The sequence below is a fragment of the Peromyscus californicus genome, unplaced genomic scaffold (genome assembly GCF_007827085.1).
Source record: "Peromyscus californicus insignis strain IS unplaced genomic scaffold, ASM782708v3 Scaffold_7__1_contigs__length_154581171, whole genome shotgun sequence".
NCBI classification, from domain to species: domain Eukaryota; kingdom Metazoa; phylum Chordata; class Mammalia; order Rodentia; family Cricetidae; genus Peromyscus; species Peromyscus californicus.
The window spans coordinates 52,222,527-52,235,280 of record NW_026294595.1 but is presented as its reverse complement, the minus strand read 5'-3'; the positions used below and the strand labels follow the sequence as shown (position 1 = coordinate 52,235,280).

At 36.1% G+C, this 12,754-nt stretch overlaps 1 protein-coding gene and 1 non-coding gene across 3 annotated transcripts in view; both read right to left on the bottom strand.

Annotated features, from left to right (window-relative positions):
• Window positions 1-343: 343 nt before the first annotated feature.
• Window positions 344-12,754, bottom strand: part of Mtx2 (metaxin 2) — a 53,854-nt gene continuing 41,443 nt past the window's right edge. For both annotated transcript variants that reach the window (XM_052723131.1, XM_052723132.1), the window contains 6 exons: window positions 10,261-10,337; window positions 9,221-9,313; window positions 8,660-8,698; window positions 8,144-8,269; window positions 6,930-7,006; window positions 344-795 (listed from right to left, as the gene is read on the bottom strand). In XM_052723131.1, coding sequence (XP_052579091.1) covers window positions 624-795; window positions 6,930-7,006; window positions 8,144-8,269; window positions 8,660-8,698; window positions 9,221-9,313; window positions 10,261-10,337 — 584 coding nt within the window. In that variant the 3' untranslated portion in view covers window positions 344-623. The remainder of the gene's footprint in view (window positions 796-6,929; window positions 7,007-8,143; window positions 8,270-8,659; window positions 8,699-9,220; window positions 9,314-10,260; window positions 10,338-12,754) is intronic.
• LOC128102740 (small nucleolar RNA SNORA57) lies at window positions 6,695-6,831 on the bottom strand. The gene has a single exon (XR_008215504.1). It is a non-coding gene; the product is annotated as a small nucleolar RNA SNORA57 (small nucleolar RNA).

The following is a 12,754-nucleotide window of genomic DNA, read 5'->3' as shown; positions in this document are numbered from 1 at the left end:
AAATCTGAGACTATATAATTCTTAGTTTTTGTGTATGAATTCCCATCACTACTCCTATGAAAACTACCCTCCCTTCACCAAAAAAAAAAAAAAAAAAAATCATCCCTGCCCTAATGAAACACTGTTTAATTCAATTTAATTTAGGTATAAAGAATGCTCACCACGAGTCTCACTGGATGACCTACAGTCACCCACTTTCTCAGCACACTCGGAAAGAGTACTTGGGGTGGCCAGCTTCACCATGTGCTCAATAGTCTCAGTACACACATCAATTGCTTTCCTTAGAGAACTGTTTATTCCATGCGTCCTAAGTTCAGTGAGTCGCCAAAAAGACCAAAGTAAATGAAACGACCACAGTTGCTTAAGGTTTATTTGTATATGATCATAAAGAAATAAAATGTCAAGATATAGAATACAATGTAACAAATCAAATAATTCAAAACAAGGTGGACACAAATAACAGTACAAAGAACACGTATATGACATTATGCAATTTTTTGAGGTTTCAAAAAACAGTGTTTTTGGTTTTGAAATTCTGAAACTATTATCTATTATTATATTGTTCAAGTAATACATATTTCAAAAGTTAGATTTTTTTTTTAAATAATAACTGACATACAACTCTAAGACAACCTGCCTTTACCCCGATCTTCAAAATAGTGCTGTTCAATTCTTCTGCAGAAAGCAAGGAGGTTGGTATAGTGTTTCACCTTCTCAGAAAGTTCATCACTGGTCAACTGTGTGGTAAGAATGGTGTACAAATGGCCAAACACCAGAGCATCAAGTTCAGTAGGTCTGAAAAAAAAAAAAAAAAGTACAGATGAGGAAAGCTGAAGCACCTCATTTTTATGTCAGAAAGTATTCTTTTTTGAAGAACATTTTATTCATCAATTTAAAAGGAAAAAGTCACAGAAATAAATTCTACCACAACCACAACTTGATAGAATTTTTTCATTTTAAATTTGTTATAGAACATGAAAAAGATAACATATTAGTTTCATTCCTTTTTTTTTACCCCCCCTCCTTTTTTATTATTATTATTTTTTATTTCATGTGCATTGGTGTCTGCATGTTTGTCTGTATGAAGAAGGTGTTAGATCCCCTGGAATGGGAGTTACAGACAGTTGTGAGCTGCCATGTGGGTGCTGGGAATTGAACCCAGGTCCTATGGAAGAACAGCCAGTGTTCTTAACCACTGAGCCATCTCTCTAGCCCTGCATTCATTATTTTAATCACCAAATAAACAGTCCATTTCCAATGTGGCAGAAACTATGTTAAAAATTAAAAAAAAAAAAAGATATTCTAAGCCATGGAACACACACACACACACACACACACACACACACACACACACACAGAGCAGGTTCTCCATGTGCCATCACAAGAGTCAACAAAAAGGTGAGGTGTCTTACACCTCACTAGAACTGCACTTACTGAACTGTTTCCCTGACCAGAGTCTGTAAGTTTTCAAGGCAGCTGGCACTGCCTGAAGCTTTATAGCCCCAGATCTTAGTACAGTATCTGTAGACTCCAGGATTTGCTGAACACATGACGGAAAGAAAAAGAAGTACGCTGCAGAATGTGGGGTCTTTTTTCTAACAATAATTATTCCCACCCTTCCGCAGTCTCCCCTCTCCATGCAATGATGGAGTATGACATAAAGCGAGGTGAACAACTGAAGTACTCAGGCTTAGTCAGTAATACTGTGAATTCAAGGTGATCTTGGGCTATACACAAATTCCTGTCTAAAAATAAAAGAAAATGAAAGTGTGCAATCTGTGGTCATGTTGAAGTAGATAGTCAAAGGGTAGCATTTCTTTTAAATAACAAGAGTCCTTGAACTTAATAGCACCATAATTTTTTCATCATAAATGAAGAATCAATAACAGGCAGATCCTTCAAAGAACCAAGGACATGAAGTGGATAAATGCAGAGTTAAGGTACTTCACAGGAAGTAATATAAATACTAACTTTCCTACATCCCTAACATTTCTTAAAAAGAGATATCTATCTTACAAGTGGGGACTTATTTTCTTAACACAGGTTTATATCAATCATCCTTCACTTCCTGCATAGCTGGGCACTCTTTATCAGTAAATGAAGGCTCTGAATGAGGTCAACAATGAATCTGTGCTCAAGGGTGGGTCAGAATTACCCAGAAGTGATCAAAATGTCATATGCTTTTTAAAAGCATTTACTCATTTAACTCCAAAGGCACTGAATTTATATATGGATATGAGCATATACAAGCTGTTACATTAAGAAAGCTACTTAAAGTTGCTTTTTAGAACCTATGAGGAAGCAGGATATAATAAATGACCCAAACAAAGCATATACATTATCAAAACACATTTCTTATAATCCTTAAAATTTAAGATAATGTCTCCTTATGTGGTCCTGGTTGGTCTAGAACTTTCTATGTAAACCAGCCTAACCTCAAACTCACAAATTCACCTGCCTCTGCCTCCCAAGTGCTGACATGAAAGGCATTCACTATCAGGCCCTGCAATCCTTACAGATTTCAGTGACTCATATTAACTGATTCTGAGTTTTACAAATTATCAATTCCCACAATTCCTTCCTTTTAAAAAGTACTTGTACGGCTGGAAAGATGGCTCAGCAGGCTTAAGGTACTTGCTGCCCATCCTGGTGACCTGAGTTCTATCCCAGGAACTCCTATGGTAGAAGGAGAAAACCAGCTTCCCTAAGTTTCCTCTGACCTCCACACTTGCACTATGGAATGCCCCCCAACACATACATAATATAAGTTTTTTAAAATAAAGTACACTTGTGGTTATGCAACAATTATGTATTTCTTAAAACTCAAAACCATAGTCATAAAAGTGCCAATTTTATAAAATGTGAATTATGCCAAAAAAACAAAAAAAAAGAAAAGAAAAGATAAGCAACCAGTTCAGAAAAACCTACAACTCCTACGAAAGACAAGGACAAACAACAAAAACACATGAGCCAGGGTAAGGCACTGGCTCAATCCAAACTCAATCCCTGGGCCCCACACTGTAGGAGAGAACCGACTCCCAGAAACTGTGCTTTGACCTCCATGCATGCATGCATGATCCCTGCACACACACACACACACACACACACACACACACACACACACACACACACACACACACTGTAAAAAAAAAATGCAAAAATTTACATTACTCAGAATTTCTACAATACTGTTGAATCACACAAAGACTATCATGTACCTTGCTCTTAAATTTCTTTGTTATACTATGAAGAAAAAAATACTACTTCCCACTCTTGTGCTTAAAAGTGACTTTGTGGACTGTGATATGGATATGTGTGTACCAATTCTCTTCCTATGAGCTTTAAGATATTTCAAATGTATTGCTACACTCATCTTTGCAGACTTCTCATTAGGAAAATATTCCAGGATGATGTTACTGAAATCCTAGTTACCTTATCCTGCATCATCATCATCATGTCTGCTGAGTATTCATTCTTTCATATGAATATCAAAATGGAAACAGTGCTGTAAAATGAAAATATTTTTCTAACCTTTTCCATTTAAAAGTTTTCTCCTACCCATTCTTTTTGTCTTATTCTGTTTTTTTATCTGATTCCCCCCCTCACACCCCAAGACAAGGTCTCTCTGTGCAGTCCTGGAACTCACTTGTAGACCAGGCTGTCCTTGAACTCACAGAGATATACCTGCCTTTGCCTCCCAAGTGCTGGGATTAAAGGCATGCACCACCACACCCAGCTATCTAATATTTATAGTATCATTTAATTCCAAAACCATTAATTTTGTCTAAGTGTCTTCATAATTTCTCTTTTCTAGTATTACTTATCTTGCCATCTCTTCATACTACTAGAAATAGTATAATACACATACACACACACACATATATACATATATAAAATAGTGAGCTGTAAAACTGTTACTAAAGCATGCAAATCAAAGACCTTTGTGTCTTCTTCCTCAATTATTGTTCTTGTTTCAAGATCTCCCTTAATTTCTTTTTCCTCTCTTTCTTAAAACAAACAAGTCATTTGGTTACTTTTCAAAGTCTTTTCTCAATATCTCTGGTAGTTAAGTAACAACCAAAATTTCTTTTAATTTTAGGAAGTAAAAGTAGAATACAAAGGAAAAGAGAATTTGTCACTGTTCAGTATACATGAGAGCCAAGGGTAGATAGAATTCAAGGCTTCTAAAGAGAATCTAATCTATGTATCTTAAGCCAGTACCTTACTAGCCAAGATACTCTGTATCATGAACAAATGACTCCTGCCACAGATAAAGAAATGAAAAAGAGTTTTGCATAGCAAAATAAAATTACAAGCTCCCTTTTCCTAAATGTAGTTTCTTCCATCTAATACTGATTAAATGATGGGCAGACAGACATGTGGTACACACCCTTAATCCCAGCACTTGGGAGGCTAAGCAAGAACGAGCATAGGTTGGAGGCCAGCCTGAGCTACACAGCAAATTCCAGGGCTACACAGTAACAGCCTTATCTACAAAAATTAAATAAAAAGATTAGGCAATATTACAAATTAAATATATTATTCAATCACAATTATTGGTTAATAAAAAATATTTATCTGGGGTTGGGGATTTAGTTCAGTGGTAGAGCGCTTGCCTAGAAAGCGCAAGGCCCTGGGTTCAGTCCTCAGCTCCAGAAAAAAAAATTATCTGCCTAAGTATCATATTAGGTAAAATTTTTGAATATGTATATCTTAAATACCAATTAAACATCAAATGCATGTCTTCTGTTTCACAACTAATTTTTCTCTAAATCACATGCCAAAAGATCTCTAGTTACCAACACTTTAACAATGACTAACTAAAAATTATTCTCCTGCCTGCCCCAAAAGACAGCATGTGCAACAAAACTCACTCAATGGTCAACAAGACTAATGCACTTCAAACAATACAACATACCCCCTCTCAACGTCTAAACTAGTAAGAATTCAATATCAAAAAGAAAAAGAACTACATAATACTAACATCTGAGTACATTTCTTTGTGTTAGGGACCAAACAATGGAAAGGCAACATAGTTGCAGAAGCTCTAATTTCCAGGATTTGGTGAATCCTGTAGGCTTTCTGCTTCAGAGATTAACAAGTCCCAATTTTTAAACTTAAAATAATTTTATATAACCTGAGATGTATATATGCTATATATATATATATATATGTAATTTTATATTACTTGTGTTACAAAATGATATAACTGAAATATTTCTAAATTGTTGTCACATTCATTTTTACTATATGTTTGGCATGACTACAGAAGATTTCTATGAAGAATAAAAATCATAGCAAATAAATCTCTTAAAAATTATCACCTAAGGAACCAGACTACTCTTTTGAGGACTGTGTTTGGCTCCCAGCACCCATGTCACAGCTCACAATCACCTATTAACTCCAGCTCCAGGGCTGAGTGCCCATGAGTACTTGCACTCCCATGCACATACCCAATATACACACAATGTAAAATAGAACAGAATAAAAAATGTTTTTTTTTTTTAATTATTGGAGCTGGAGAGATGGCTCAGTGGTTTAGAGCACTGGCTGCTCTTTCAAAGGACCTGGGTTTGGTTCCCAGCCCCCACATCACAGCTCATGACTGCCTTTAACTCCAGCTCCATAGGATCCAATCCCCTCTTCTGGCTCTGCAGGAACCAGCCCTATCAACAAGCTCTGGATTTGATAAGAGACCTTACAGACCCTACTTCAAAATAATAAAGCAATGAGCAGTCTAGGAAGGTTCCTGACATCAACCGCAGGCTTCCACAGGCACACGCCTATCCATGCATGTACACCCATATACACGTGTGCTCACACACATGGGATCACACAAATGCATGCACACCACACACATAAAAATACATGAAAAGATTATCAACCTAAAAACATTGTTTTTAGTAAGTCAAGAAAAAGATAGCTTTAAGAAAGCCATTGAGATTAAAATATTAATTTAAGCTCATCTATACTGGATCACAAATTGACAACCACTTTCAATATATTATTTTTGCTATTAAAGTATATTCAATATACTTTAATTTTTGCTAGGCAGTGGAGGCACATGCCTTTAATCCCAGCACTCGGGAGGCAGAGGCAGGCTGGGTCTCTGAGTTCAAGGCCAGCCTGGTCTATAGAATAAGTTCCAGGTCAGCCAGGGATATACAGAGAAACTTTGTCTTGAAACACCCCCCTCAAATTATAATTTTTAATAAAGGAAAATCTTTGCCATTTTAATTTAAAAAAATTTAATTAGCATTAAATTTTTAAAATCTTGTTAACAGAATATGAATTATTCAATTTACATATATATATTTTTAGCTATACTTCTCAATGTCTGTTTCTCATCCATCTGACAGTATTCTGCTTGTTTGTAATGACTCTCCTGGCCTTCAAGCACCTTTCACTATGGATTAGAGTTGTATTAGCAGCATATTCATGTTTTTGTATTTGAAAGTTTAATATTTTGTACTTCTTATAGCACCTTGAACTATCTCTATCAAAATCTTTGTCAAATCATACAAAACTTGATTGATTTATAAGACTGATCTTAAGAAAACTTAACAACAAGGACTGGACTTTAGAAATCTGATCTCAGAGCCAGCACTATGCCTAACAGCCAAGAGGGGATAAATGTTTAATGAGTACAAAAATGAATTTTAAAAATAAGTCTTCTTTATATATTCATTCTGTAATGTGTCTTGCTGCTTGAAAAGAAAATCTGTGGATAGAAAGCTCCCAACATCAATGACATAACCACAAGGGGGCTAGAGCCCTTCCCTGTACATAACGAGAGGAGCCGCACAGCTGGTCCCCGCCAAGAAGAGCAGAGTTATATGTACTTCTTGAAAAAATAATACCTTTGTGATAAAGACATTTGGAACCTCTATGTGAAGCAAAGACATATCACAATAATAAAAACATCTTACTGCTTATTGAAGAAGTAAGGTTGTGTTCCCAGTCTCTGAGAAAGGGCTTGACAGCACTGGTCTACATCTTCTAAGACCTACACAAGGCAGTGAACCAAAAGAAAAAGATCCACATTAGCAAAACAATAAAGGTATGTAAGACTCTACTTATATCACAGTTTATAACAGAAAGACTCAGCTTAAAGTTCAGACCACAGACCATATACATGACCTAGACAATGCTTTTGATGTTAATGGGAATTAGTGAATACAAGTACATTACATTACTGATAAAGATCGTCGTTTAACAAAAAGTTTTTCTCTCAAAATTTAATTCTCTAAACAATGTTTTACTGAGTCCATATAGCCAATGATTTTGCTTACACTTTAAGGGGCGGCTGCTCCATAAAAATGACATACTGAACTGTGCTTGAGATTGATCTTACTTAGTCTATTCACAGTCACTTGCTAAACCCCCTTGCAGCACACATCAGTCAGACGTCTGGCTAGAAATCAGGGATAGCAAAAAGAAACCCCAGTTAGCTTAAATGATTGTTGCTCAACCTCATGACCTTGAAAATTACATTTTTAAATTTTTTTGTTACTTTAGTAAACTTAAGACACCCCCCACAAGAAAAAAAAAAATCCAGTTAAGTACTGTACTTTTTTTGTTTTTCAAGACAGGGTTTCTCTGTGTACTTTTGGTGCCTGTCCTGGATCTTGCACTTTAGACCAGGCTGGCCTCGAACTCACAGAGATCCGCCTGACTCTGCCTCCCAAGTGCTGGGATTAAAGGCGTGCGCCACCACCACCCGGCTAAGTACTGTACTTAATAAAGGTTTTTTAAGCTCTGATGCTGCAGATCTATTTATTGATATAAAAGATTCCCACAATATGCTGTTTAGGGGGAGGAAAAAAATCAAGTTATAGAATAGCAGGCATAATATGATCCCATTTGAGAACAGTGTTACTTAGACATCTAGAAACATATTCTCCAAATGAAGAGGGGCAATTCTGAGGTGGCAGGATTTCAGAAATTATTTGTCATTTAGACCTTATAGGCAAATAAGCACATGTAACTTTCATAAAGGAAATATAACTATATCACAAGAGAGAAATAATAGCAAGTATTTTGTTGTTTATGTTACACTATTACATTGAGGTTATTTTTTTAAAGTAATGCCATTTTTAATGCATAGGAATTGAAGCTTTTATTAGCTTCAGTCAGTACTGACCTGGTCCAGAGTCTTGTTCCCCCATCCGATAGCTTTCATCTTACGTTTGACTTCCCACTGCTTCTGATAGGCCAAAATGTGGTTCAAAGGCCAAGGGTACGGAGATCCATACCTAGCATGAGTGATCTAAAGCAAAAAGACTTTGTGAAACACAGAATCTTTCCTAAAAATAATGCATTTTTACAAACAGAATTCTAATATGTATGTACTTTCAGAGAGCAAATACATAAAGCAATCTGGAAAAAAATATATATAGCTTACAACATAAAAAATTAAAATTTTAAACCATTCCCTTTAAAAATATATAAACTTTTATGTACTTTGCAACCAGTTCTATCAAACAATGACACATAGCTTCCCTAAAATGTATGTGCAAGCAAAATTAAAGTAAGTGAAAAACTGTATCACTAATGGTATAAACCACAATGTTTCATTTATGAGCAGGGACTTGCGATTCTGAGCAAAAGTGTTTTCTCATTAAATTTTAATTAAGATAAATGCTGCAGAACCACTCACCTCCCCTACTGTAGCTTCATCACACCACTGGAGATACAGCTAGGAACAAAAGAACAGTCACCGAAACTTTAAAACACCAAAAAGCACAGGGTCAAACGTCTTTCTTGCCATAGTAATTTCTGTTTTTTTTTTTTCTTTTCTTTTTCTTTTTACCATAGTAATTTCTAAGAAGCCAACTTTGTAAATCAAATACATGAGTTTTTTTCTTCTTGGATAATTCACTGCACAGAATTATCAAATTTATTAGCAGTACTTTACAGAAAACATTTCTTATGCACAGAATATATGTCTAAACATCATTATTTTATGGGTTTTATTAAAGTAAACTTCAAAAGACTAAAGTCAAACTGTGAATAGGCAAGACTCACTCCTTACAGCAGAAAAACTAGAGCTGAGAATATTCAGAAACTTTGTTTACAGATAAAGATCAAACAATTCAGATGACCACCGCAGCCTGAGTCCTACTTCTCAATGGCTTTAAGGTAGCCCATAAGAAAAGCTTTATATGAGAATACAAATTATACAAAATTACATTTTATTTCAAACCTTATAATCTTATACCTCTGCAGTCAACAGCATATTGTTGACTAATTCCATGTAAGCTTTCATTTCTGCTTTTTGGACTTCATCCAACCCATCACTAAGAGAATGGCCCTAAAGGGAATTTAAAAAAATTTTAAAAGAGCATCATATTAAATATACAAAATCTTTCAGTTATCTTACTATCATAACAAGTAATGTAATATGTAAATGTCCAATGGATTAATTTCCAAAAAGCTTCTTAAAACAAAATGATTGTATATGAAAGTACACCTAATATTCAACCACTACTAAGTAGTATTAATTTGTCATTATATACATGTACTTTCAATAGAAAATATTATAGGATGAGTTACTTCATAAAGGAGAAAACAAATGGTCAGTAGTAAACCTTGTGTTTTTCAGGCATGAATCTTAAAAACAAAAGAAATGCCAAACATGTGCTACTTATAAAATGGGCAAAGATGGAAAAAAAAAACCCCACAATTTAGTAACAACACGGGGAGAAAGACATGCTATCCAAACACAGTAGCAATGGAGAGACATGAAACAGTACAGCTTCTCGCTCACCTTGGCGAAGATATACGCCAAAGCATCCCAGTAACGCTTTTGGAAATTTATCTTTTTGTTTGCTTTGTTTGAGACATGGTCTTAATTTGTAGCCCTGGCTGGTCTGGAACTCACTCTGTAGACAAAGCTGGCCTCAAAGTCACAGAGACCCGCCTGCCTTTGCCTCCTTCTGAGTGCTGAGATTAAAGGTGTGCACTACCACGGCCTGGCTAATGAAGTGTTTCGTAACTGTTAAAATCTAAATTAAACAAATGAGCATAACTACTGATTGACAAGTAGGCAACTTGGTACTTTCAACTTCATTTATGACAGAAATTCTAATTACCCTATATTAGAAAATCAACCTATATCTCTGCTATGGATTTATATTATAAAAAAGCACCCAACTTAAAGTTTAGAAATATTTTCTAATAATTTACATTAGCATTTCATAAAGCTAGGCTAAAAATCAATAAAAATGGTCAAATGCATTTACTATTTTTTTCCATTACCTTGGCTTTAACGAATTGGACTATAGGACCAAGTTCTGACACTACTTGATTTCCCACATGAATAAAAGGTACTTTTCCTGTTGAGGAGAAGAAAAGATGTGAGAAAACAGCCTCAGTAAATTAAAGTTTGTGCTAGTAAAAAAAAAAAAATTAACAAGAAACTCAGGAGTTTTGTTCATAAAGAAATATTATAAAATTATAACTTTCCAAATGATAGCCAGAAGCATCTGCTAAAGTCTACAAACTTTAAGCGATGATTGCCAATAAATTTTAAAATAAAAGAGCCAAGTATAGTAGTACAAGCCTATAATCCTCAGGAGTCCAAGGCAGGAAGACTCTAAGGTCAAAAACAGCCCTGAAAGTAAAACTCACAGAAATCAAATTACTAAAACACAGGTAGAGAGGGGGAAAGAGCAAGTCGATTCATTTCTAGAGTTCTTGCCTAGATATACCAACAAATCATCATGTACTCATTTCAGAGCTAACACTAAATGAGACTAGTAATCACATGGGCCAAGCTAGTTCAAGGACATCACTTAGGACACTAGTTCAATGTTACTGAAAACTTCCACAGAAATGTAATGGGGATTTCTCTTCAGGGTACAGCACAAAACTTCAATCTATACTGAAAAGTTTTGTTGTTTTTTGAAACAAGGTCTTACTATGTAGTCTTGGCTGACCTGGATCTCACTCTGTAGACCAGGCTGGCCTCCAACTCCCAGAGATCCACCTGTCTCTGCCTCCTGTGTGCTGGGAAAGGTAGTCTTCAAAAGATTTCTTTTATGCTTTCTAATTTTAAATCTGATACCCATTAAAGTCAATATTCTTTAATAAATGTCTTGGACTCAAAGAATTTACTACCTTAGAGGTATGCTAGTTTGAGTTATGTTCCCAATATGCGAGAGGAAAAGGAACAAACACAGGCTTTTGAAATGTTAACACCGAGAGACATAGCTCAACTTACAGCTACAGTGCTTGACCAGCATGAGGCCTGAGGTCTGTTCACACCTCAGCAGGGGGAAGTGAGGGAGAGAGAGAAAAAAGAAAACTGGTGCCTTTAAATAAATGACACAATTAATAAACATTAATGCTTAATACAACTATTAGAGATCAAGGAAAATATAGACTCTAAATAGCAAGCTAGTCCACTCCAGATGTTAAAGGATGAAACCTGCTGTCAGATTTAGTTCACCCAGAGTTCACACTAACAGCAGGCTTCTTCCTGCTCCTGTTGAGTATATTCGCTTCTCTCTAATTCAGTCAGCCTGAGGGTAATGGATGAGGTGCCTGGCACCAATAAAAGCTTCCTCTGCATCTATGGGACACCACTACAAAGAAAAGGGGAGCCTTTTGGAACACAACACTCAATAGATGTATATTTATTTCCCTATTACCAATGGTGCATTCCTTCTATCTGCTTTACAAATCTCAAAAAACAAACAAGCTAAACTGGATAAACACTACGCTATATTATTTGGTTTTGACTTGGAAAAAATCTTCATTAAAGTAAATACAGGTCATCTGAGATTTTGGAAAAAAAAGTTTCATGCCTAGACTAATGGGTATTGTGAGGTATGACATTTAAGATTTTATTTGATGTGTGTGTGCACATGCGCACATGCATACACATGAATGACAGTATCTGCAGAAGCCAAAGGAATAGAAACTGAGGTTATAGGTGGTTATGAGCCACCTGACATGTGTGTTGAGAACTGACCTCAGGGCTTCTATCAGAGGTGCACATGCTCTTAACCCTGAAGCCATCTCTCCAGCCCCCTCGAGAGCAACATTTTTAGAAGCAGAATATTTCTCCTTTTTAATTCCTTTCAAATTCCTTGGGGGGGGGGGCACGTTGTCTCCTTACAAATACATTAAACTGGGCGGAGGTGAGGACCAAGTGCTTGCTGCACAGACATGAGGTCTTGAGTTCAGAGTCCAAGGACCCTCATAAAAGGCCAAGAACTCTAGAACCTTAGTGCTAAACGATGGAGACAGAAAGCTGACCAGGGTCTGGCTGGTCAGCTAGTCTAGCCAAATGGTGAGCTACTGGTTCAGAGAGATCTTATTTCAAAAGAAAACAAACCAACAAAAAAGTGGAGAGCTACAAAGGAAGATATATCAACTTCTGGCCTCTGCATGTAACACACCCACACTTAGCACCCACATACATAACTGAAGCATTGTAGGTAATAAAGCACAGAAATAATGTGGCTAGCCAACTGTATATGCAAAAATATCCAATAAAGAGATAGACTGAGAGATCAAAGCAACAGATGAGAAGGGAAGGATCCTTTTCTTCTCACTAGGTTAACTACAGTCAATGTGCAGTCTTTATTGCATGTATCAGGCAAAAACACAGTGAGACAATTCTCTGTACCAAAGTAGAACTGTGTGTTCTGATTCTCATTTTAGACAGAAGTCACTCCAGACCAATTTTTTCTTCTTTTTTTGCCCATGTGTGTTTGTGTGTGTGTGTGTGTGTGTGTGTGTGTGT